Source organism: Neovison vison, chromosome 7, assembly GCF_020171115.1.
Source record: "Neovison vison isolate M4711 chromosome 7, ASM_NN_V1, whole genome shotgun sequence".
Classification (NCBI taxonomy): Eukaryota; Metazoa; Chordata; class Mammalia; order Carnivora; family Mustelidae; genus Neogale; species Neogale vison.
Genome location: NC_058097.1, coordinates 197,165,512 through 197,189,493, shown reverse-complemented (window position 1 = coordinate 197,189,493; position 23,982 = coordinate 197,165,512). Strand labels below are relative to the sequence as shown.

At 56.0% G+C, this 23,982-nt stretch overlaps 2 protein-coding genes across 7 annotated transcripts; one reads left to right on the top strand and one right to left on the bottom strand.

The window, feature by feature from the left end:
- Window positions 1–198: 198 nt before the first annotated feature.
- Window positions 199–9,978, top strand: LOC122912979 (lysosomal membrane ascorbate-dependent ferrireductase CYB561A3). Of its 3 annotated transcripts, none has more exons than XM_044259410.1 (8): window positions 199–435; window positions 2,764–2,842; window positions 3,522–3,629; window positions 4,702–4,894; window positions 5,942–6,150; window positions 6,757–6,911; window positions 7,653–7,809; window positions 8,443–9,978. In XM_044259410.1, exons 4-8 carry the CDS (start codon window positions 4,717–4,719, stop codon window positions 8,464–8,466), a joined length of 723 nt encoding a protein of 240 aa, XP_044115345.1. In that variant the 5' UTR covers window positions 199–435; window positions 2,764–2,842; window positions 3,522–3,629; window positions 4,702–4,716; the 3' UTR covers window positions 8,467–9,978. The 3 variants fall into 3 exon arrangements, with proteins under 3 accessions (XP_044115345.1, XP_044115346.1, XP_044115347.1); XM_044259411.1 differs by lacking the exon at window positions 199–435 and adding an exon at window positions 549–668; XM_044259412.1 differs by lacking the exons at window positions 199–435; window positions 2,764–2,842 and adding an exon at window positions 2,893–2,914.
- Window positions 9,979–11,219: 1,241 nt separating this feature from the next.
- TKFC (triokinase and FMN cyclase) lies at window positions 11,220–23,931 on the bottom strand. 4 transcript variants are annotated; one of them, XM_044259407.1, is made up of 18 exons: window positions 23,869–23,931; window positions 22,371–22,486; window positions 19,609–19,798; window positions 18,609–18,719; window positions 18,353–18,534; window positions 17,034–17,112; window positions 16,628–16,717; window positions 15,865–15,899; window positions 15,701–15,785; window positions 15,520–15,609; window positions 14,871–14,987; window positions 14,428–14,547; window positions 14,138–14,275; window positions 12,710–12,816; window positions 12,502–12,605; window positions 12,332–12,365; window positions 12,136–12,225; window positions 11,220–11,837 (listed from the first exon to the last, which is right to left on the bottom strand). In XM_044259407.1, the coding sequence occupies exons 2-18, from the start codon at window positions 22,371–22,373 to the stop codon at window positions 11,676–11,678; spliced, it is 1,737 nt and encodes a 578-aa protein (XP_044115342.1). In that variant the 5' UTR covers window positions 22,374–22,486; window positions 23,869–23,931; the 3' UTR covers window positions 11,220–11,675. The 4 variants fall into 4 exon arrangements, with proteins under 4 accessions (XP_044115342.1, XP_044115343.1, XP_044115344.1 ...); XM_044259408.1 differs by lacking the exon at window positions 23,869–23,931 and adding an exon at window positions 23,690–23,860; XM_044259409.1 differs by lacking the exon at window positions 23,869–23,931 and adding an exon at window positions 23,701–23,860.
- Between the last annotated feature and the right edge of the window lie 51 nt (window positions 23,932–23,982).

The window sequence follows — 23,982 nt, the reverse complement described above, 5'->3', positions numbered from 1 at the left end:
TCCCAGCGTCGCCGCACCAGGCTCCGGTCCTCCCCAGCCGCTGCCCGCGGCCTCCCGCCCACGCCGCGCGCGGCCTTGCTGCGGGCCAGCCCCCGGCGGGAGGTTTCGAGTCCGCCCGAACGAGATGGCGGTGAGGGATCCGGCCGAGGAGTGGCGGCACTCCCCGGGAAAGAAACGCCCGCGTTGGAACTGGAGATGGGAGCCGGCCACCTCGGACTTCATTTCCCAGGCGGCCGCGCGCGCGACCGGAAGTGCGGGGAGCCTATAAGAGGGGGAGGCGGCCGGGTTCGTGGCCACTGGCGCTCTGGTGAGGACTGTGTGCTAGTGTGTGATGCCGAGGGTTCGCGATTCCATACGCCTGGAGTCCTGGTAGCTGCGGCGTCGGGGGGCGAGAGGCGGGTCTCCGAGACCCCTGCGACGCACTGTGGTTCGGGGGTGAGAAAGAGCTCGGATGGGGAGTCCGGGGATCTGGGTTCGAGTGCTGGCTCCGCTACTGCCTCTCTTCGTGCTGTCGCTACTCCTCACTCGAGCTCAGCTTTCTCTTGTAGGACATGGACCCCGTTGTCCGCGCCCTTCCTTCTGCAGGTGTGGTGTGGTTGTACAGGCACAAAAGCGCTTCGGAAGTCGCAGTCAGCAGGCGGAACCCCTCGCCCTAATTGTCATCGAAGGTTAGCTAGGACCAACAGCCCTACGTCCCCGCACAAGAGTCGGGGATCGGGCGCGGGGTTCCTGGAAGGGTTCTCCGGGCAGCTGAGCCACACCGGGGCAGCCTGGAAGGTCGGGTCTGTAATCTCTGTGGCGCGGAGGAGCGCCTTGCCTAGCTACCTCCTGACTGTAATTTAGGGGTCCTCGCTCCTGAGCCCAGACTTTACAGAAACCACGTTTGGACGTGAGGAGTCCTTGGAGCTGAGGGAAGCGAACTGGGAACCTGTACTAGCTCTGCCACTCAGCGTGGCCAAGTCGCTCTCCTTTGAGTCCCAGGGATCTTGATCTGTAAGAGAAGAGTTTAGGACTTGAACCCGAAGTCTGATTCTTAGCATTTCCAAAATCCCCACCATTCATCCTGGAAGCGGGGGCAACAAATCGACTTTCTGTTCCTCCATCTATGTAGTTCTAAATAATAAAAGTAGTACTGTAAGAGTTTGGAATAGAGCCTTTTCCTAAGATCAAGGGCTAAATGGAAAGTACCCATTTCTTACACTGGGGCCTGATTTTTTTTTTTAAAATATTTTATTTATTTGACAGGGAGAGACACAGCAAAAGAGGGAACACAAGCAGGGGGATTGGGAGAGAGAGAGAAACGGGCTTCTGCTGAGCAGAGAGCCAGATCCCAGGACCCTGGGATCAGGACCCGAGCCAAAGGCAGACACTTAACAGCTGAGCCTCAGGCACCCTGGGCCTGATCTCTTTTTACTGAAGCCGGGGAGAAGCCTTTTTGTCAAGGAACTGAGGGGAGTATTGGGTTGGAGACTACATTTCTTAGATCATGGTTGACAAACTATGACACATCGCCTGCTTGGTTTTTACATTTTTAAAGGAGTAACAGAATTAGGCGCGCCTGGGTGGCTCAGTGGGTTAAGCCTCTGCCTTGGGCTCCGGTCGTGATCTCAGGGTCCTGGGATCAAGCCTGGGCTCTCTGCTCTGCAGGGGGCCTGCTTCCCTCTCTCTCTGTCTGCCTCTCTGCCTGCTTGTGATCTCTCTGTCAAATAAATAAATAAAATCTTTAAAAAAAAAGTAACAATTGAAAAGGAAAATATTTTCTTTTTTTGTTTTTTAAAGATTTTATTTATTCATTTGACAGACAGAGATTACAAGTAGGCAGAGAAGCAGGCAGAGAGAGAGAGAGAGAGGAGGAAGGTTCCCTGCTGAGCAGAGAGCCTGATGTGAGGCTTGATCCCAGCACCCTGGGATCATGACCTGAGCCGAAGGCAGAGGCTTTAACCCACTGAGCCACCCAGACGCCCAAAAGGATAATATTTTCTGATATGTAAAAAGGACATGAATCTGAAATTTCAGTGCCCACAAATAAAGTTTTTTGGGAACATGGCTGTGTTCATTTGTGAAGGTACTGTCTATGATGACTGCTTTTGCACTACATCAGAAGAGTTGATGACATAGTTGGGAGAGAGACTATAGCTTGAAAAGCCTGAAATATTGACCATTCCGGCCCTTACAGAAGGGCAAGCTGACTTCTGCCACAGCCTGGGGCTCTACAAGGTGAGGGCAGAATGAGAAACCAAACAATAGTGAGCACATCCAGAAATCATAGCACAACTTACTTTCTTGGAATCAATGAGAGTGTATTCTCAGTGTTAGGGTTGCAATTTTCACTGCATTCTTTTCTTTCTTTTTTTTTTTAAGATTTTATTTATTTATTTATTTGTCAGAGAGAGAGAGAGTGTGTGCACATGCACAAGCAGCAGAGTGGCAGGCAGAGGCGGGAGAGAAGAAGGCTCCCTGCCAAGCAAGGAGTCCAATGCAGGACTCGATCCCAGGACCCTGGGATCATGACCTGAGCCGAAGGCCGCGGCTTAACCGACTGAGCCACCCAGGCTTCCTGCTTTCTTTTGTTCTTTTGCACTCTTGCACAGAGGAAGGGGTCATCTTTGTATCGTGAACAGTGTTAACTTTGCAGCTTTCTGTCAGAAAAGCGTCCCCATTGTGAACTCTAAGGCTGTCCCAGGGCAGTAATCCAGGACCTCTTCTAGAAGGGTGAACACAGCCCTTTTGGATTATATTTACTTTGGTTTTTCTTCCCCAAAGGAAAAGGAAGTCATGAAAGATAATTGCCTGATGGAGGGAGCCTGCTGACCGAGTGCTTCATGCTGACTTTCCTGGGCAGGTGACTGAAACATCCGGTGACCTGAAACTTTCTCTGCTTTTACAGGGACTAAGGGGTCACCTCTGAGGCCAGGTAGCAAATCTCTGAGCTCAGTAGTTGAGTCATGAAACTTCTAGGAAGATGGTGGCATTATTTTCCCTCTGCCTTATGGAAGCTTATTTTATCCCCAGCCCCTTGGATCTTCCTTTCTCAGTGATTACTGCCAGTTTGGGTCACATTGTGAGAGTTCAGGGTCTGTTTCTGTGTCATTTGTAGGGGGACACCTGCTGTGGAGAGAGTTGGCACAGTATCAGGGCAACCGAGGGGCCTGGGCTGGCATGGGGGGCACAAGCTTCAGGCTGTAGTTTGTAGCTAGGATGAACTCCTGTGACAACACCAAGAAGAGAAGAATACTTTGCTCTCACAACGTCCTTACGGACATTTCCTCACTTGCCCTTCCAGCAACCTATGGTCAAGGAAAAACCAGGAGCCTTGAAACCCAGCAGATAAGGGTTTCAGGGGTTTCAGACTGGGTCCAAAGGCTGGTGTTTAATCTTCCTGAGCCTCAGTTTCCTCATCTGTAAAATGGGGATGGTAACTGCTCACAGGAGCTAAGGGGTTCATGTGTTTATGGGTTCCAGTGGGGCGTCTGCTCATAGCCACTCTTCAGTATGTTCTTACTAGCATGCATGCCTTTCAGATGAGACAATCGGGTCCTACAAATGCCAAGTGATCTGCTCAAGGCGCCCTACTTCGTAAGAACTGGAGTCTCGGCCACCGCTCGGTGAGCCTACCGCTACATCTAAAGGTGAGGAACCGAGTGTTTTAACTCCATGGGCGTTCTCGGCTGTTTCAGGGGCTTTCCTCTCCGCTACCTGGTTCAGACTGAGGGATCTCAGCTGCAGGAAGCCGCACTGTCCCCTCCTCGGTGTGAGCCCATGGGACACGGGGACTGCCATGAGAGCTGGGCCCGTGCTGCCTACACGTCAGGGGAGAGCTGAGCCGGCCCTGTGGCTTTGTGCATTTGCCTGCCAGCCGGCCCTCAAGTCCAGTTGCCTGGTTTGTAAGAGCAGCTGCTCAGGGCCCTAGACATTTGTCTGAAACTGGAGTAGGTGTCTGAGTGTACCAAGGAGACAGAGAAATCTCAAAACAAACTCTTGCTTTTTAGACCATGAGTTCTTGCTTCCTCTTTTCTCTTCTGAACTTTCCTCAGAGGAAGAGAAAGCAGAAGTCTGGGGTCTAGTGACATCTGAGGGCTGCTGTCCGATTCAAGGTGTGGAGTGTGAGGACTTCAGAGCCGAGGCCTGATCTTACTTCCGCAAAGGGAGGGTTAGCCCCAGAGCGTTTGCCATCTGGCGAAGAACTTTTCCGTAGAAGTGGGCGATCCCAGGACTTCCTCTCAGCTGGCCTGATCGCTGTGTGTTGGTTCCTTGCACATGATATTTTTGCCTCCTTCTGTCAGAACTGAGGGCCTAGGCATTTGTGCGATCTAGCCTGGGTTTGGACTCCTGTCCCTTGTTGTTTGGTGGGGGACGGTGGTGTGGATTCTTTACCTTTCAGTCCTGTGAAAGGAGGCTAATCCTAGGGCTTTGGGCCGAGAGCCTTGACGTCCAGCCCCTCTCCAGAGTGGGGCCCAGGCCCACGCTGGCCGCACTGCGTGCTGCCAGGTCCTGGGTGGGGCCACCCTTTCTGTGCATAACCTGAGATCAGGCCGACCCAGCACCCCAGGTCTCATGGGGTGCTGCCCAGGCTGGTGGCAGGAGGGCTAAAGTGAAAAGTGCCCACCGTTACCAGTAAGAGCGAGGTCGGTGTTCCCTGCAGTAGCTGGTGCGTGGGGTGCACTCGAGCCAGCAGGGACGTGTGACTTCCGCTTCTCCCAGGGGCGCCTGCTCAGAATGGCCGTGGGGTGGTTCTACTTGTCCTCCCTGTGCCTCCTGGGCTTGCTGTGCGTCATCCTCACCATCTACTGGATGCAGCTGTGGCACGGGGGCTTTGCCTGGGATGGCACCATTCACATGTTCAACTACCACCCAGTGCTCATGGTTGTTGGCTTAGTGGTGCTCTACAGCGCTGGTGAGTACCCAGACTTCCCCGGGGCTGGCCTTGGTCGCCGTTGGCTTTGCGGCTCTGGGAGTGGGGTGGGGCAGGCTGTCTCCCAGCCCAGATGTCATTTGCAGGAAGGAGTAGTGAGAATGGGGGCATCTGGGGAGGGTGGCTTTACTCTAGGGCTAGGGGTGGCAGACTTTTCCTGTACAGGGGCAGATGGCAAAGGCTTGGCAAAGCACAGGACCCATGTTGCAGCCGCTCATCTCTGTTCTCGTAGTGTGAGTAGCCATGGTTAACCCCAAAACATATTCGTGGCCGTGTTCCCATAAAACTTTACTTACAAAAACGTGTGGCGGGCTGGATGTGGCCCGTAAGCTGTAGTTTTCTTTAGGGAGCAGGAGATCGAAGCCTCTCGTGCCCTAGTCAGGTACTTACACAAGGAAGCGGCTTCCTCCTGCCAGACCCATCTTTGCCCCATGCATTCAGAGCTGGGCCTTGGGGCCCAGGGGGAGCCTCGTTTCCCCACCTGTAAAATGGGAATGATGACATCGATCACAGCAGCTCATTCTGTGTACTTCTGAAACCTCATCCCGTTTTCTCCTTCCAAGAAGCCTGTGAGATGGCCCCCACCTTTATCCCCATTTTTGAGGACACTGAGGTTTGGAAACAAGATGCCAGATAACCAAGAGGCAGAGCCAGGGGGTGGACATAGGTCATCTAACCTTGCTAAAAGCCTGTGTTTGTGACTGCTAATGTCAGTTGTGAGAATTTGCTTAGAAGAAATATTGAACGTGACATTGCTTTTGCAGCTGCAGAAGTGCCCAAGAGTGCATGTGTGATGCAGTCAAAGACGGGCAGGTCCCAGAAGCCCACTCCTCCCCACCCCAACACACACCTCATTATGGCCACTATTCCAGCAATGAGCAGGGATAGGAGACGCTGGGGGGTGTGTGGGGGATGCTCTGTGCTACCCTCCCCTCCTCCTCTGGTTGGGAGGCCGCGTTCATGCCCCTAATGTGGGGGGAGGGTAGCATGAAGGGGAGAGGCCGGGCCCTGGGACATTCTCTTCCGCAGCCTCACTGGTGTACCGGCTGCCGCAGTCCTGGGCGGGGCCCAAGCTGCCATGGAAGATGGGCCACGCGGCCCTGCACCTGCTGGCCTTCATCCTGACGGTGCTGGGGCTGGTCGCCGTCTTCCAGTTCCACCGCCGCTCCAAGATCCCCAACCTCTACTCCCTGCACAGTTGGCTGGGCATCGTCACTGTTTTCCTTTTCGCCTGCCAGGTGCGTTCTCTCCTTTGGGTTCCCGCTCCCGGCTGGCGGCTGTGGGCTCCACTCAGGGCTTCCCGTGCACCCACACCACACGCTCCCTCTGCTTAGCGCCCGGAGACGGCTCCTCAGGGCGCATCCCAGAGCGCAGGCAGCTTAAATGCCGTAGGAGACTACTGGTTCCCACGCTCGTCTGTTCTGCTCTTACCCAGTGTGCTGCCCATCTGTCGTCACTGAGGTCACCCAGTCACAGCACACGCCACGCCAACTCTAGATCATCTTTTCCACCTTCCCCATTCCCACTGTTCTTTGAACCAGAAGCAATTCTGGAAGTGGCCACATTCTGACATCAGTCCTCTACAAGCCAGGAGTCTTATGGGCCAGGAGTGGAAGGAAACAGACATACAAGGATGGCTGGGCTTTTGGGAGCCTGGGCTTATAGCTAAACATTTCGTGGAACATTCTGGTTTGGCTAAGAAGCAACCACAGTGCAGAAGCTAGGGGTGGCCCCTGATGGGAGGTTTGAGCTGGGAAAGAAGGGCGGGGGACTACTGCAGGGTAGGAGGTCCCAGTGAGGTGCCCAGCACAGGGCAGTCAGGTCCTTTCTCCCTGTGTCCACAGTGGTTCCTGGGCTTTGTCGTCTTCCTGCTGCCCTGGGCGTCCGAGTGGCTGCGCAGCCTCCTTAAACCCATCCACGTCTTCTTTGGAGTCATCATCCTCTCTCTGTCCATCGCGTCGGTCATTTCCGGCATTAATGAGAAGCTTTTCTTCAGTTTGTGAGTGCAGTGGGGCCCCCAACTGTAACACGGAGGGGGAAGACATGGGGTCTTCGAAAGGTGTACCCTGTGAGCATAGGACCTAGCCAAGGGAGGGGAGCCTTTGGGGTTGGGCTTGTTCCTGGTCTGGAAGGTCATGGAGTCTTTAGATGGAGATGGTAAATTGCTCAGCAAACATTTATCTACCATCAAATTGACTCAGTACCTACTGTGCGTATCAAGTACTTAGAGCCTACTAAGTACTAAGAAACTCTTCTAAGTGCCTTAAATGGTATCCTTTAATCATTTTTACAACATAGGTACTCTTGTCATTGCCATTTACAAATAAAGGAACTGAGGCACAGAGAGGTTAAGTAACTTACCTAAGGGCACACAGCCAGTAAGTGGCAGAGCCTGGCTTTGAGTCAAGATTACAGCCTGTATGCCTAACCACTACCATCTCCTATTCTTTCTAGGCGGGAGCATAGGTAGTGAAAGCAAATAGATATGAGGTCCGACTGGGCTTTTATGTCTTGGCTGTGCCATTTCCTAGTTCTGTGACTGGACAAGCTCATTCCACCTCTTTGAGCTTTCAGCGGGAAAAAGCAGTCTGCAGAGATTTGCTGTGGCGGGAAGGGCTTAGTATGTTAACGTTCCAGGTCACAGATGGTCCTTGGAAGCTTTCCTCGCCGTCTGCTAATGGTGTTGGGCAAAAACAGGTAGAAAGTCTGTCGAGGGCCCCCCTTGTTTTGTCATCCTCAGGAACAACGCCACCCAGCCGTACTCCCATCTGCCCGGTGAGGCCATCTTTGCCAACAGCCTGGGGATGCTGGTGGTGGTCTTCGGGCTCCTGGTGCTCTATATCCTCCTGGTTTCGTCTTGGAAACGCCCAGAGCCAGGGATCCTGACTGAAGGACAGGTACGGGGTCCTAGTCTCCTATTCCAGGTTAGGGTAGGGCCAGGTCTCGAGAAGGGTCCCCCAGGAAAGGCTTGGGCCTTGCCGGGAAGAGCACTCAGTAGTGTGGTGGGAAAGCCAGTGGCTTGAAGGTGGGGTTAGGTTGGCGGTGGGGCCCACGGGGGTCAGCGCAGCACACCCCAGCAGCTGCTCGGGCTTGGGGGCTCTGGGAACCTCTTTTCTTGGGAGAGGATGGGTCTTTCTGCCCCTCCCCAGATTCCTGTGGTTTCACGAGGGGAAAGTGTGGCCTTCTCTCCCCCAAGGAAAGGCTTGGGCATGATGAGCCGGTGTCATAATTTCTACTTTTCCAGCCTTGGGGCTAGTCTTGTGAGGCAGGATTTATCTAGCAGGCTGAAGGGGTGAGCGCTTGGACTAGCTATCGCCCGTTCGTGGCCATCAGGCGCCCGAAGGGTGTAGTGAGGGGGCTTGTCTATCAGGCCAAGGGGCTCTGGGGCTTCCCTAAAAGACGTGGCTTGGGCGGAGAACGTTCTGCAGGTCGGGGGTCTGTCTGAGCCGCTCAGGCCTGTGGGACTCCTGCACGTTAGGACCATGCTGAGGGGATGCTGTTAACCCCGTTGCCTCTGCCTGTCTTTCCAGCCCCTGTTGCGTGACGGGGAATGACGCGGGAAGGGGCAGCCAGGGGCAGGTGAAGGTGCTGTCCTGTCCCTCAGCAGCTCTGCTCTGCCTGGGGCTCCCGTCCGGCTTCAGCAACAGATCGCCGTGGGCTCCGGGCCCAGACCTCTTCGTGCCTCCACATGGGGACTGCTCCCTCCGTCACCCACCGTGCTGCCTGCTGGCTTCGCTTGCCTTGGCAGCTTCGGCTTCTGTACTCCTTCCTGGCCTCAACTTCTCGGTTCTTCATTTACATACGCCCCCCCTCCCCCAGCCCAGAGCTGCTCCTGCCGCCCCTGCTCTCCGTGTGAAGTCAAGCTCATTTCCCCTTTAGACCCCTAGGATGTGGTAGATCATCTTGACAGCTCAGCTGAGCCGGTACTCAATGGGCATGTGCAAAGTGAGGGAGGCAGCGAGGTCCAGCAGCTTCCCCTTAAAGGCCTGCCTTCCATTTGGGCCGCCCCCACCGTGGGCTGGGCATCAGTCGCCCAGCCAGGCGTGAGGCTGGGCACAGACATCTCGAGGTGACGGAAGGAGAGTGGGGAGAATGGCAGTCGAGCGGGTTCCTAGAGAAGTCGGGGAGCTGACTGCCCTTTGCTGTTCTGTCTCATGTTGCCACATTCCCTGTCTGCCTGGGCTGACTGGGTGGCTTCCCTTTGCTGCTACAGCCCTGGCCTACATTCTGGCCTTTGCCTATGACCCTTGCACGCACCAGTCACGGCCAGGCAGCCCCACGAACCCTGGTAGCCTGCTCTCCCAACAACAGGCTGTACCCAGATGTCCTGGAGCACTGAGCCCCAGGAGGGCCTCACACTTCCTTTGCTCCCCCTCCCTGGACCAGGGCTCCCCTGCCTGTCCCCGGGCAAGCTGGCAGAGTCCCAGCCCAGCTGATTTTCACTCTCCAGCTTACCATGAAACAAGCCAAAGCTGTGCTGCACCGTGCCCAGCAGATCCCTGGGGCCACAGCCACTTTCCAAGGTGCTCCCTGCTGAGTATCAGGCTGCCTCATGCCGAGGCCAGACCTGGTCTCCTGTTATGCCAGGGGGTGAGCAGCTGCTCGCCTCTCGAGAAGCTGGGCTTGGGGTGCTGTGGCTTCCCTGCCCTATCCCAACGAGCCCTGCCAGGTCCCAGGCTCCATACTGCAGTCCTTAGTGAGAAGCAGCGGGCACCCGAGGGCTGGGGTGCACTTCCCCTGGCAGGTGGAGAAGAGGCCGACTGTCCACCCCAACTCCACGTGGCCTGATGGTAGGACTGACTGGACTTCCTGAGGGGATGAAGCCTTGAAGCCATTGGGATGACTGCCGCACACCTCAGTCAACATGACCAGCGCCCCCTCTTTCTGTGGGGGGGTGGGCTGTAACCTGAAGCCTGATTTCCATTTATCATGTTTTTAAGAATCAAAGCCTTCTTTGTGCTGCCGTGACATGGTGGCTAAATGAGCTCTGAGAAACTTATTAAAAGCCTCTGGACAGTTCTCACCCTCAGCCTGGGGAGGAACAAACCCAAAGGCCCCAAAAATCCCGTGACTGTCCTGGAACCATATGTGACTCGTGGTCTGTGTGGGTGTCCTTAATAATGAAAAGCTTCTGAGTACTGGGTTATCTCACAAGGAAGGAAATGCTTCCTGTTTTATAATCCGGAACTCAGAAAGGGTGAGTGACTTGGTCACTGGTGACTGAGGTCCCTCGGGTAGGAAATGGTAAAATCGGGATCCACAGGCCAGATGTTTGTGCCAGTCTCCTTCCCAGCTGCTGGGTCTGTGCGTTCTGTGCACACTGATAACCATACCTAGCGATCTGGGACCCGGGGTGCACACGCATGGGGAAGAGGGGGCCCTGGGCCCAGGGACTGAGGGCGGTTGCAGTCAAGTTTGGGCAAAGTAAGTGATGGAGAGCCCCCCTTCCTGTGGCCAACACCTCCTGGCGGTGGAGCAGATGACCCAGGAGGAGTTGGGGGCGGACACTGGAGGTGACAGTGACTCTCAGACAGTAAGCACCTGGCCTGTGCTGGGGGCTTTACCTTCATCAGTTCACTTCAGTGCTCACCCCTGTCCCCGTGGGATACTGTTCCGATGTTACAGCTTCCAAGAGGCTAAGCAGTAGACCTGAGTGTTCGTAGCTGGTTTGAAGCAGAATCAGGATTTAGCCTTGAGTCCATGCCGGTGCCTTTAACTGTGCGCCTGCACCGAGGATGGGCCTGGCGAGGGCCGTCCTGTCCCCACCACGCACCGGCCTCCGCGGCCCCTTCCTGCTTGCCCGCGTGCCATCAGCGAGTGCTCTCAGGAGATCTGCTTGGCTTGGGTGCAGTTTCCGTTCAACCCCTGAGCTTTACAGTGTGATTTCTTTGGGTGTCCCATTTGCCCATCTGGATCCCTAAGAATATGTGAATTCTGTTTAAGTTAATTGCTGAGAAAAGCATGGCTTTCTGGTGAAGTATGTGTACTGGAAAACAGGAATGGTGAAAAGAGCCCAGCGGCACAGACCCTGCTCTTGGTTCTTAGGTGCTAGGGGAGGGGTGAGGATCATTCTGACCAGGGGCTAAAGCCGTAGTGCCTGGGGCATCAATGGGCCCACTGGTTCACACCTGGAAAAAGTTCCCTCAGCAGAAGCAGGAGCTCTTGTTTCAATGTGGTTTTGGTTTTTTTTGTTGTTGTTGTTTTTTAAAGATTTATTTATTTGACAGATCACAAGTATGCAGAGAGGCAGGAGCAGGGGGTTGGGGAAGGTTCCCTGCTATGCAGAAAGCCTGATGCGGGGCTTGATCCCAGGACCCTGAGATCATGACCTGAGCCCAAGGCAGAGGCTTTAACTCACTGAACCATCCAGGCGCCCCTCAGTGTGGTTTTTACTTCACTTGCTTTTCTATATTCTCTCAAGGTCAGAAGGCCTTTCCCAAGGAACCTTACAATCAAGTTAGCATGGCCAATTAAAGGCCATGGTAGCACCCAAGGAAAGTGCCTATGGCGGAGGCCCTGAGGTGGCTTGGGGCACGGACAGAATTCTATCTCCCCGAAAAGGGAAAAGGCAGGGCCAAAGTCCTACCCAAACTACTTGCCCTGCAGTTCCCGAAGGAAATTTCATGGCTGGTAGAGGCTGCCTGCTGAACCCAGGACAGGCCCTGGGGGCAAAGGGTGAGGGAGGGTAACAGCTGGAAGACAGAAGGAAGCAACGGTGGCCACCTCTGCCCAGCAGTGAGAGGCACCAAGGCCCAGGATGTCCTCACACACCCTGGCTCTGCAAGGCCTCCAGGATGGCGCGGAGGACAGCCGCGGCTGCCACTGCCCCAGGGTCTGGCTGATCCAGCCGCGCAGAGCTGATGTAACTGGCTCTTCCCGCCCCAGCTTCCATGTTCTTGGTGGCCTCGGCTGCAGCTTCTGCACTCTGGGTGGGAGCATGGGAGCAGGTTCAAGGACAAGCCGGCAGGCCTCCTTCCCCCATGGACCCTACACCCTCCTGTCCCAGCCCTTCCAGCACCCTGAGTACTGTCACCGGGGTGGAGAGGTCACCTCTCCTACCTCTAGTAGGGCCGGAGGCCACCATCTACTGAGGGCTTGCTGTGACCTAGATGCCCCGGGGCTCCTCCTATCTTGAGCCTCACAGCAACCCTTTGATGCAGACGATGCTTTCCATGTTTGAAGAAGGAAACAGGTCTAGGAAAGGTATTAACTTGCTTGCTCACCTGGACCGCTTTGGTCAAAACTTGGAACAGATTGGCTCCTGGGCTCTTCCAGGCTTGGAGCTCCTGTCCTGCCGCCCACAGGGAATCCAGCTGGGTAAGGTGAGGGAGAGGGGAGTAAGGACAGGCCCTGCCACTGGGGTAGCCTTTGAGGCTTCTGTTCCACCACAAAGAGGGAGGGGCGGGGCCGAATACACACCATTGTCCTGTCCCCTGGAGCAGCCTTCCCGTACCTGGCAGGGAGAGAGGATGAGTTAAGACTCCCTACAGGGACTCCCTGTGGGATGGAGACAGGGCGGGCTGGGAGCAGGTGACACTGTCCACTGGCCCCCGCCCACCCTTGGTCGAAGGCCTGGGGCTCTGGCTCACTTCTGCATGGCCTCCAGGCCGGCATCCATGGCAGCAGACCAGGCTGGCAGGTCTGTCTTGGCCTTGAGTGGCTGAGCCGCCGCAGTCAGGAACAGGCCATAAAGCTGGGGAGGACCAGAATGCTGAGTACATGGGGCTGGCGTGCGCCTCAGCCAATCTGGGGTCCCTCTGGGTCAGTCCTTTGGTCCCAGGGGCTGCTGGCACTCACCGCCCCAGATGAGCCTCCCATCTTCTCCAGGAGCAGGAGGGACAATTTGGAGAGTAGCTGGGTAGGGCTGGCAGGGGGTGGACCCTCCTTCAGCCACCCTTGGATGGCTGCAGAAAGAGAAAAATGAAGAATTCAGAGACCCTCCCTCCCATCTGCTTGCGCCCCAGTCAAGCAACCCAGGCCTCACTGCCAGGCGGAAGGCCCTGACAGAGGCTGAGGGGACCAACCTAGGAGATTCCCAAAGCTCCCTTTCTCCATCCTGGGTGCAGTCTGGGGAGGGCTGGGAAACGGTGACTGACAAGAACCTTGGGCAGCACCTCGAGGGAGGCCTGCCCCGGACACCCCCATCCTGACCTTCCAAGCCTCGCTTCCCAGCTTCTTTTCTCCCCCTCAGCCCTGCGCGCCTCCATCCTCCTGTTTTGCTGATGGTTCCCGCTGACTGTGTGCCTCCTGCAGCCGAACAGGTACACGAGCCTCGAGGGCAGGGAGTTTTATTTGCTTTGCTCACTGTTGTATTCAGAGCAGCTAGAGCTGTGCCAAGCCCGGGGGAGCCCTGATTTTTTGCCTGAACTATGCTGGATAATTACGAGCTTTTCATTAGCCTCCCTCAAGCTGAGAAAAGTAAGGATAATTGTGGGAGTTTCTCTTGAACCCAAAGTTATTATTCACTGTAAAACATCACATTTGGGGACGCTGGGCTGGCTCAGTCAGTAGAAAAAGTGACTCTTGATTTTGGGGTATGTACATACACACACATACCTACGTACATACATACATTTTAAAAAAGAGATTACATTCAGGGGGCCTGGGCGGTTGAGCACCTGACCTTTGGTTTCAGATCAGGTCACGATCTCAGCGTCAGGGGCTGGGGCTCTGTGGCCCGCTCCACACTCAGTGTGGAGTCCGCTTGGGTTTCTTTCTCCCTCTGCCCCTTCCCTGACTCACTTTCTCTCAAAATAAATGTAAAAAAAAATACTAAAAAGGTTACATTTTATTTTGCAATAACAACCCTTCTACGTTTATAGTGTTAGAAGAATCCTCTCTTAGGAAAAAGGGGAGAGGATGCCAGGTTCTGTGAATGATCTCTCTTGGCAAAATAAATGTTGGCCATTCCATTATGAACACTCGCCATGCTTTTGAAGATGTTCCGGTTCATAAAGTGCCCAAATCTTAGAACCCATTTTTTTTTTAAATTTTTAAAAAGATTTTATTTATTCATTTGACTGAGAGCATAAGCAGGAGCGCCAGGCAGAGGGAGAAGCAGGCCTCCTGCCGAGCAGGGAACCCGATGTGGGGCTCCATCCCAGGACCCTGGGATCATGACCTGAGCCAAAAGCAGACACTTAACTGACTGAGCCACCCAGGCGCCTCTCAGACCCACATCCCACAGCAGCCCCACTCCTGAGCCCAGCGGGACCCCGCGCCCACCTCTGGCAGCGCGGCTGTGGGTGGTGCCGCAGTCCCCGTCGCCGGCAGCGCGGTCCAGGGCGTTCAGGCGGTCCTCCAGGCCCAGGAGGGTGGCGCACACCCGCTCCAGCACCAGCACCACCCGCTTCGAGGTCAAACCTGGAGACGGAGGACAGTGGCGCAGAGGCCCACCCGGCCCTTTCACAACCCACCCCGACGGGTGTGGGAGATGTGGGTTCAAGAGCCTCCACCCGTCCCACACCCACAGGTGGAAGCCCCGGGCCTCCCTCCCCACCGGCAGGGCTTGGTACCTCCTGCTGTGGTGGAAACAGAGGCCTCCAGAGGTTCAGCAGGAGCTGCCCGGCTCCGCTTCCGCCCAGTCACGGGGACCTTGGCCACGTTAGGCCAGGCTGACGCGGTGGTTTCAGCATCTAGGGACAGCAGGATGACTCATAGACATGGGTCAGCCAGACAAGGATCAAGTGGGGCCTGGATTCCCCACCTGGTGGCTGGCTCTCACCGTATTGACAGCAAGTACCGAGTGCCTGCTGTATACAAGGGAAGTGTGGAGGGTCCCTGGAGAGGATCGTAATCCCAACTCCTCAAGCAACAGCTGAAGGTTGGAGTATCTTTACAGAGGGTTTCTCTACAGGGGTCATGGTCAGCCCTGATAGGGTGTCGCCCCTAACTCCCCCGTGGCTCCTTCGGGCCACAAGGACACCTGGCTTGGAGGACCCCAGCTTCCAGGTCTCACCGATCAGTTTCAGGAGAGGCTCATCCACCAGCAGAAGGGTGAGAGAGATGCCGGGCATCTCCAGGGCGGACATGAAGGTGCCCACCAGGGCACGGGCGATCTTCACCCCGCGGCCCTCTGCAATACAGAGCAGGAAGTCCATGAGGCAAGAAGCAGAGGATGGGCACTTGTCCCTACCGCATCAGAGAAAGAACCAGGAAAACAAGGATTTTGGAAGCCAGGAGGTTAGTAGGGAGATGGCCAGAATCCCTCCAGCCATCCCTCAAGGATGCTCCAAATTACCCAATTCCCTGGCAGTGCCCCCTCTATGGGGAAGATGGGTAATTACAAGTCTCCTTTCCTGAGTTCCTGCTGGGTGCCAGGCCCTGTGCTTGGTGTGATACATATGTTTAAAATCACGTAATCCTCACGACAACCCAGAAGCACAGGAACTATCATTGCCCCCTCTTTACAGACAAGGGCAGAGGATCACGGCACCCAGCAGTCAGATGGCAGTGATGGTCTGACTCAGGTTCGTCTGCCCGCACAGGCCCTGCTCTGGGCCATCACAAGACCCCACTGTGGCTGCTTTTCTTCTGTCCAGCTTCAAAGGGATTCAGGGAAAGGAGCTCCAGGGGTTGGGGAAGTCCCCTTCCGGTGTGGGGCTCACCTAGAGCACGGACAGCAGCGTCCGCTATGATGCCTAGTTCCAGGAACGACAAGCCACCGAGGTTGTTGACCATCAGCACCACTGAGGAGCCTGTGGGCAGATGCGACCCCCACGTGAGGCTCTCCAGGCCGCCTGCCCAGAGGAGGAGGAAAGGCTGGGAGACAGCGTGATAGCCCCTCACCGGCCCGCACAGGCACATGGGACACGTTGGAGGAGGCCGTCATGTGGTCCAGCATGAGTGTCACAATCTCGTCGGCGCTCGCCATCTGTCAGAATGAGAGCCAGCAGTGAGCTTTGCTGGAAGGCCTCGGTCTGAGACCAGCCTGGGCCCGGGAGTCTGCTTACCTTTATCCGACGCACACCAGCTTCCCCGTGGATCCCTGTGGACAGATTCGGTCACTGCTGACCCACTCAAGGCCTGCGGACTCACTGATCATGTTTTCCTCGAGCATTTACGAAGTGCTCAGCACTAGCTAGGCACTGTGGATGTGAGGAGTGTCGAATAATGCGAAATGCACAGTCCCCACTCTCTGGGAGCTTACAGCTGGGCAGTGGAGACAGCCTTACTTAACTCTTTACTAGCTAAGGAGCTTTAACTGGAGGCAGTCACAGCGAGGCCACACGAGGCCTCTCTCCAACACTTCGGAAACACAGGGTTGGGCGGGGGAGGAAGAAGGGAGCTGGGTGGCCTCTGAACCGCCGACGAAAGGAGGGCTGCATGCTGGCAGGGGCCCAGGGACCCAGAAAGAGCGGGAGCAAAGGCAAGGAGGTAGGTGAGGCACAGAGCCCCTGTGGCCAGAGTCCGGGTATGGACCGCAAAGCAGGTGAAGAGACCAGACAGGCTGGGCCAGAAGAGATCCAAGCACCCGCTTAGGAATACTAATATCAGGGTACCTGGCTGGCTCAGTCAGAAGAACATGTGACTCTTGATCCTCAGGGGTGTGAGTGTGAGCCCCACATTGGGTGTACAGATTACTTAAACACATCAACTTAAAAAAAAAAAAGCCTAAAAAAGTATGAGACCTCTTTAGCACCAGCTCCCAGGGGATAAGATGTGGGCAAACCCCAGGGCACAGGCAGAGCCGGGGAGGGGCGGCCCCAAACTTACCCAGGCCCAGCTCCACCTCATCCGCTGCGAGCTCAAAGGTGGGTCTGGAGCCAGGGGCGCTGCAGGAGGACAAGCTCACTCCCAGGGTCCCTACCAGAAGTGAGGTGTGGAAAAGGTAAGTGTTTTGTTCTTGGCGGCAGGTGGCAGGCAGCGGCCACGCCTCGGGGGGCCTAGCCCACCGCAGCCTCTTCACTGAGCCTGGCTGCCACACTGGTCACCTCAGCGGGGAAGGAGAAACCCAGCCTGTGGACCCAAGGCTACCAGTCCCCAGGAACTGCCCCAGGGAGACCTTCCCTCCGCTCCTGGGGAATCACCTGGAAAGTCAAAGGGAACTTGCACCTAGTCAGTCCCAAGGTCAGCCTGGACCTCCCACCTTCCCCTTCCAAATCCCTGGGCCAGCACTCACCCATGGCCTGGGCGACCGCGCTCACACGCTTTGTGATTTCCTCCAGCCCCACACCCGCCTCAGCCAGGGCACCTGCCACCTGCGCCCACACAGACAAGAGGAAGCAGTCAGTGGATGGCTAGCGGGGAGGAGACGGGCTGGGGCTGAGTTTCTAGTTGGAAGAAGGCATCTCGGTACTACCACATCAGCCTCGCCCGCCATATTTAGGGCAGGGCACTTGCCTGGAATCTTCAAGAAGCCCAGTCTGTGGAAGCCAGAAGGGACTTCGCAAATAGAGAAATGAGCCCAAAGAAGGGACGTGACTAGTCCGATGTCACACAGCTAGGTGGTAGCCAGCTTCCTGGTGACTAGCCTAGAGCTGGTTCCCCACGGCATTTCCGCTGTGGCTGTCTCTCCCTTCTCACGCACACACCCAGCCACTGCGTTTTTGCCACGCACTCAGGGTGTGCTAAGAAGAAAAAAAGCTGACCGAGTGACAGTCCCTGCCTCGGAGGGATCGGAATCTGGGAAAACAGACGCCTGCAGACTGAACAGTGAACGTGAGGTGGACTGTCACAGCGGGATGCCATGGGAGCACCGAGGAGGGGAGCCTCCACCCAGGAGGGACATTGGAGGTGGCTGTACAGAATCGCAGGAGTTAGCTAGGTCCAGAAGAGGTTGGGCAGTGAAAGGATTTTCACGGCCTTAGACGAAGCTTCAGCAAAGCCCCAGAAGGGACCCACAGCCCAGGCATGCGGTGAACTGGCGTTAACAGAGCCCAAGACACGTGACGGCAAATGAACTTAGAAAGTCAGGGAGGAGAGGTGACAGCGCGGTGGCCACCTGACCACGGAGCCTAGACTGACTCTTGGAGCCCCAGAGGGCTTTCAGCAGGCGGACGACCTGGTCAGATACGCCTTTTCGAAAGGCACCTCTGGGGCAGCGTGGGGAACATGCTGGCGGGGCAGGCAGGAGGCAGGCGGGGGCCCCGCGAGCAGCAGCTGCAGCCGGCTGGGCAGGAGCACACAGGCACTGACTCAAGGCCGGGACAGGAGCGGCAGGGCTCTGAGAGGCACATGCAGCATGGGGGCAATTCAGGAGTCGGATGACGAGGACAGGGCAACTGGCTGGGTGTGGGGGACGAAGAAGGAACGGTCTAGGAAAACACTTAGATTCGAGGCTTAGGGAGTTGAGGAGATCAGGGGAAAGAGTGGCCTCCTGGAGCAGGGGGGTGGCTGGAAAGGCTGGAAAGGTCCAGGTCCCTGGTGCTGCGTGGAAAGAGAAGGCTGGGGGTTGCGGGGAGCCGGCCAGCCAGCCAGTCTCTGGGAGGGAAATCTCACCTTGTGAATGAGCACTGTGCCGCAGAGTCCCCTCCTGCCCGCCTTCTTCAGGACGGTGAAAGCGCTGTCGTCCCCAATGACCACCATCTCCACGGGGATGCCCTCTGCCTGGGCCTGCTCCCGGGCCAGGCCGAAGTTGAGCCGATCCCCAGTGTAGTTCTTCACGATGAGGAGGGTCCCCACTGCAGAAGCAGCCAGCAGGGCCCCATCAGCGCCTGCCCTCACCACAGCAGCCCCTCCTGCCTGCCAGGCTTACCTGTGCCCACCTGGGCCACTGCCCTGATAGCTGCCAGGATGCTGCCCACTGCCGGAGAGGTGAACACGGCTCCTGCGATGACCCCCGTCAGCATCCCCTTCCCTATGAAACCTGGGGACAGAGCAGATGCTGGCTGGGGACCTGTGCCTGCGGTCCCCGGGCCTTCCCACGCTGCTGGGCGTCATGGTTTGGTGAGTCATTCTGGGTGCCTGGTGCTGGAAGAGCCCCGGGGGCGCCCTCCTCGGGAGCGGTCTCCTCGGAGAGGCCTTCCCCGACTTCCCAACGGAGGCAGTCGTCACCCTGCACCCAGTGACTCCCTGTTCCGTGTTCCCACTCTTCTGTCTTTGCTTCTTCACTTAACATGCTCTGGAAGGTTCTCTCTCACTTATACATTTACCTGGTTACATCTCCCTAAATGAGAAAAGCAGCTCTGTGAGGGCAGGCACCTTGTTTTTCTGGCTCAAGGTTATATCCCTCATGCCCCAGACAGTGCCAGATGATGAAAGGTGCCCATAAAGGGTGCTTAGTGAATGGATGGATTTGCCAAGGGAGACAGGAGAGGAACAGAGGATATAGAGCCGGGTCCGTGGCCCCCCAGGAGTTCTTAAGAGCTCTCATCCCTGGCACTGAGCGGGAAACATTCCAGGGCTATCTGTGATGTATGTGAAAATGTGGGGTGGGAATTCAGAAGAGGGATACTACTCTAGCTTGGAAAAGTCAGGAAGGCTTCATGGAGGAGGGGGAGGGCTCCGGGAGGCCTGGAGAGCCAGGATTCTGACTCTCAGAGCTGGAAGGAGCCGGGAGATCACTTGGCCCATAAGATGTAGAGACTGAGGCCCAGAGAAAAGCCATGACTAGCCCTAGGTCACAGCCTGAGGGACTGAGACAGCCCCTGACCTGGGCTCTGTCCTAAAACTCCTGGCAGCACTGAGGATCTCCTGGAGCCCCCGTCCACTCTGCCCAGCACCTGCCCCTCACACCTCTGTCCCAGACTGCTCACCGGCATGGGCAGGCTCATGGCCAGACCCCCCACCCGACAGCAGCGCCACCCGGCCCTTGAGGCTGTCCAGGTCGGAACGGAGGGCCACGCGGTGGCCGTGCAGGAGCTGCAGGCTGGGGTTGCAGGCCACCAGACCAGCCAGGGCATCGTCGGCACAGCCTGCCACGGTGTTCACCAACTTCTTGGACGTCTGCAAGAGAGGAGCCAGGAGGAAGTTCCAGGTGCGGTTGGCAGGGACACTCCCCGCCCCGCCACAGCGCTATGCCTGAGACCTGTTAGCCATAAGGACTCCAGGGACACGGCAGTATCTTGAATTGGGCATGGCTTTCTCAGGCAGATATTTCTGTGAGTTCACTTAATTTGGGACTACTGATTAAGGGCAAAATTTATGAACTGTTTTGGACTACGGCTTAAATTTATCTAGAAAAAGGGCTTCAATGTAGACCAAAGAAGGGAACCAGAGTCCTGAGTCTAGAAGAATTGAATAAAATTAGGGCCCAACAGCCTTCTTCTGTCAAAGCCCCAGGCTGAGGCTCCTGTGCCAGGAGAAGGCATCAGAGAGGCCCTACACTCCTTTGCTCTGGTGCCAGACAAACATTTCCTGAGCCTCTCGGTGTGCCCAGTGTTCATCCAGACAGAATGCTGCTCCTACCCTTGATGGAAACAGAAAGATCATCTCCACATGCTGTGGGAGGTGCTACAGAAGAGGAATGTGCTTGCCTCTTCAGTGGCTCCTGGGAGTCTTTGTGAAGGAGGAGGAGTTAGGGAAGTAAAGAGCGTGAGGGGCATGGGGGAAGGGAAAAAGGATGAGAATATTCCAGGCCGAGGGAGAGTACACACCAAGGTCTGGAGATGTGAACTCGGACAGTGGTCAGGGCAGGAAGCAAGTTAGAACAACTTAAGCAACTAGTGACAACCAGGAAAGGTGGGCAGGTCCTCACAAGCGGAAGGTAGAACCTGGCCGTGGGGAACCTCTGGCAGGAGGGTCTAGGGCAGCTGGCCTGAGGGTAGGATTGAGTGGACACGGGATGCAGGCAGAAGTAGACAGCGTGGGGGCTAGCGTGTCAAAGGCTTTGGGTTCTTCGGTCACGGTCACGAGCTCTTGGGCTTAAATCCCATCTGCCTCTCACCAGCTGTGAGAACTCAGGGAAGACACCTTGTTGTTCTGACCTTTGTCTTCCTCAGCAAATCAGAGGCTTAATAAACTAGAGTATACACCTGTTGTAGATTTAAGAACTGAACACAAGGCAGTTACTTCCTTTCTCAAGAGGGCTCTGAAAAGCTGGTGCCAGCTTCTGCCTCCGTCACAAAGAGGGAAAGACTGGAGCCCAATGAGGAACCAGACAGCAGGCTCCCAGCGCCGCCTGGTGGCCCTGGGCAGCTGCTGCCAATCCAGGTCCCATCAAGGCTCATTTCCAGGAGGCTCCTACCCCAAACCCGCAGGCACCTGGTTCCCCTGAGCAAATTCCGGCCTTTCCTGGGCCTGGACAAGCGCCAAAGCCAAGCCATCTTCTCTGGTCTAAGGAGAGCAGCCCAGGCCAGCAGGAAGCAAGCAGAATGATAACGCTGTTATGGGTTCTGTTCCCAAATAGGGACTGAGAGCCAGGCCCAGGGTCCAGGTGCTTTTTGAGCATGTTTTACTCAATATTCCCAATAACCCTACGGAGGAAAGATTAGCCTGAAGAAGAAACCGAGATATAGTTTAATGACTTTGCCCAAAGTCACACAGCCAGCAAGTGTCCAGGTCGGCCTGACTCCAAAGACGGTTCCATTTTAGTCTTAATCATGCTGCTCTCCCCAGGGGCTGAAGGGAGGCTGAGACTGGCAGAGATCTTGCCCTAGTAAGGGCAAGTGCTTGTGGCTCTCAGAGCCCTCTGGGGACTGGAATATGCAAAGAAATTGTGAGTTGGTCTCAACTTCAAGTCCAGCCTCCAGTGCCACCACCCTCTAAGAATGTACTTCCCCCCCTACCCCGCCCCAACCACCATCTCTGATAGCCTTGCCTGGGATTTGCAACCACTTTTGACCCAGAGCCAAAGGAGGGCTCGGACACCAGTGCCAACCCTGGTTCCCAGCAGCCTGAGAGGATGGAAAAGGAAAAGAAGTTGATCAGGCACTGAGTGAGGCCCCCAGGATTCAGGTCTGATTAATACCTCGCAGCCACTTGTAGTTTGGGCCTTAATCTGCCTCACATTGTAGATAAGAAGGAAAAAAAAAAAGCTCAGAAAAATTAAGTCTCTTGTAAGAAGGTCTCTGGTTGGTGACAGGCTGAAATTTGAACCCAAGTCTGTCCAAGGCCTGCTTTGGTTCAGATCTAGATCTAGAGTGGGCCTGGAGCGATGCCCCCCGGGCCATGCTGAGTTCCCACAGTGCAGATCCCACCTCTGGGACCAGCCCACACTTGTCCCAGGCTCAGGAACAGACATCAGATCCCTCAGGGCTCCTGGTACAGTGTCTATTAAAGAATACATAACCAATAATTTTCTGATCTAAATGTATGACTGAGACCAGGGCCAGATGGGTCCTGCAGGGACTCAGGGGCTGCAGCCCTGGATCTGGCTGGGACCAGCTGGGAAATGGGAGGATAGCAGGGATCAGGCCCTGAGAAGAAGGATGACTCTCTCTCTTAACCTCCCTGAACCTTAGAAGGCAGCAGTGTCTCTTCATCAGGGTGTAAGGAATTCCAGCACGCCTAGGGCTGGCACCCCCACTGCTCCAAGACCACAGTGTCCTTCCTCTGCCCCGGCCCTCATGGGACTCACCATGGTGGGGAGACTCTGAAGCACGCGGAGTTCACACCTTTGCACTGAGCCGCTGGAGGACAGGCAATCCTGTGGGTGCTAGCGGGATCCAAGCACTGTGACAACGGCAGCGGCACCTGCAGAAGAGGCAAACAGTCTGGGCTGCTGGATGCACCGGCAGCCTTGTGGCACGATCATGCTTCCAAGGCCCTAGTAATGAGGGAGCTGCCCCAGACTTTGATCCAAGTCCAAACTCTAGTACGTGCACTGGGATGGAGAAGAGCATGGGACTGACCAAGGTTCACACCTGCACTTGGCTGCTAGAATACAAATCAATCTATGTTGGGCACAGGGCTGTCTTTATGCACCCCACCTCCTCACCAAGGGGCAGTTACCCTATCAAGTCCCAGATGTAACAGATCTACCCAGATGTACAGAGTAACTTCATCTCTCACGTGGGCATCATGTGCAGTGAGTTAGTTTACGAAGATCTTCACACACTTGGTTTTGGCACCACACCAGCAAAGAGGCAGCTGAGTCTGTGACCCCATTTTACTTCTGGGAACCAGACTCAGAGAGCTCTAGTGCCTTGTCCAAGGTCATAACAGTAAGAGCCAGAACTCAAACCCACACCTAGCCTTTCGACAAAGTCCGTGTTCATCCTCCTGGTAAGTCCGGACCTCCCAAGTCAGGCAGAGCCCTTGGTGTGGGAAACTACACAGGTAAACTACGATAAAGTTTTAGCTCCCCGCAGTTCAGAGGTCTCTTGGGGTCATCCAGGCTCTTATGCTATGTGTCTGCAAGAGGTAGTATCCATACTAGGGTTGCCACCTGGCTCTGCCTTCGACTTACTGCGGGATCTTAAGTAAACCAGTTCCCTTGAACCTCAGCTTCCTCATCTGTAATATGGGGGGGCTGCCTTCTCTGTGGCATTCTGAAGCTACTCCAAGCCACAGCTTTCCCTTACTCCTTGCAAAGCCTCTCTGCGGGGAGTGGCCTGGAAATTGGGGGTTGCTTTCCTGGGCCATTAACAGTCCCACCCAGGAAATCCTGGTTTTGTGTTTGAGGTCAGAATTTGTACAGCAACAGGGGCACGAATAATGCTGGGCAAGTGGCCCAGTGGGCCCTTCAAAGTCTGAAAAATAAAACCTAGTTTAATCGGGACAGGCGAGCCTCCTGGCGGCCTTCGAAGTGAGGCGGGGTGATCAGTCATTGTAGGGTCAGGTGAGGGTACCGACTGAGTTTGGATGAATGGGGGGGCTGCTAAGGAGAGGGAGGTCGGGACCTGGGTTCTAGTCCGCGAGGTGCACAAATTGCCGTTACCCCCTCCCCCTCAAGACCTCTGCAGTACTTCCGGTTCCAAAAGGGAGAACAGCCCCGAGAGCTCCCAGAGAAATGGAAGGGGACGAGGACAGGGTCTGTAGATGGGCGAAGGGCGTGGGCTGGGGCGAAGGTCGGCTCCGACAGCGGAGGGGGTGTCCGCGCACCTCCCCCACCCGCTCACGCCCGCACCAGCCACCTCCGTAGCAGCGGCCGCTTCACAATGACCCCCGACGGCGCGCCCTCATCCGGGTACTCCGCGCTCTGGCGGTAAGAGACGGGGCGGGGCCTCTGGAGGGCGGGGCCTCCTTTG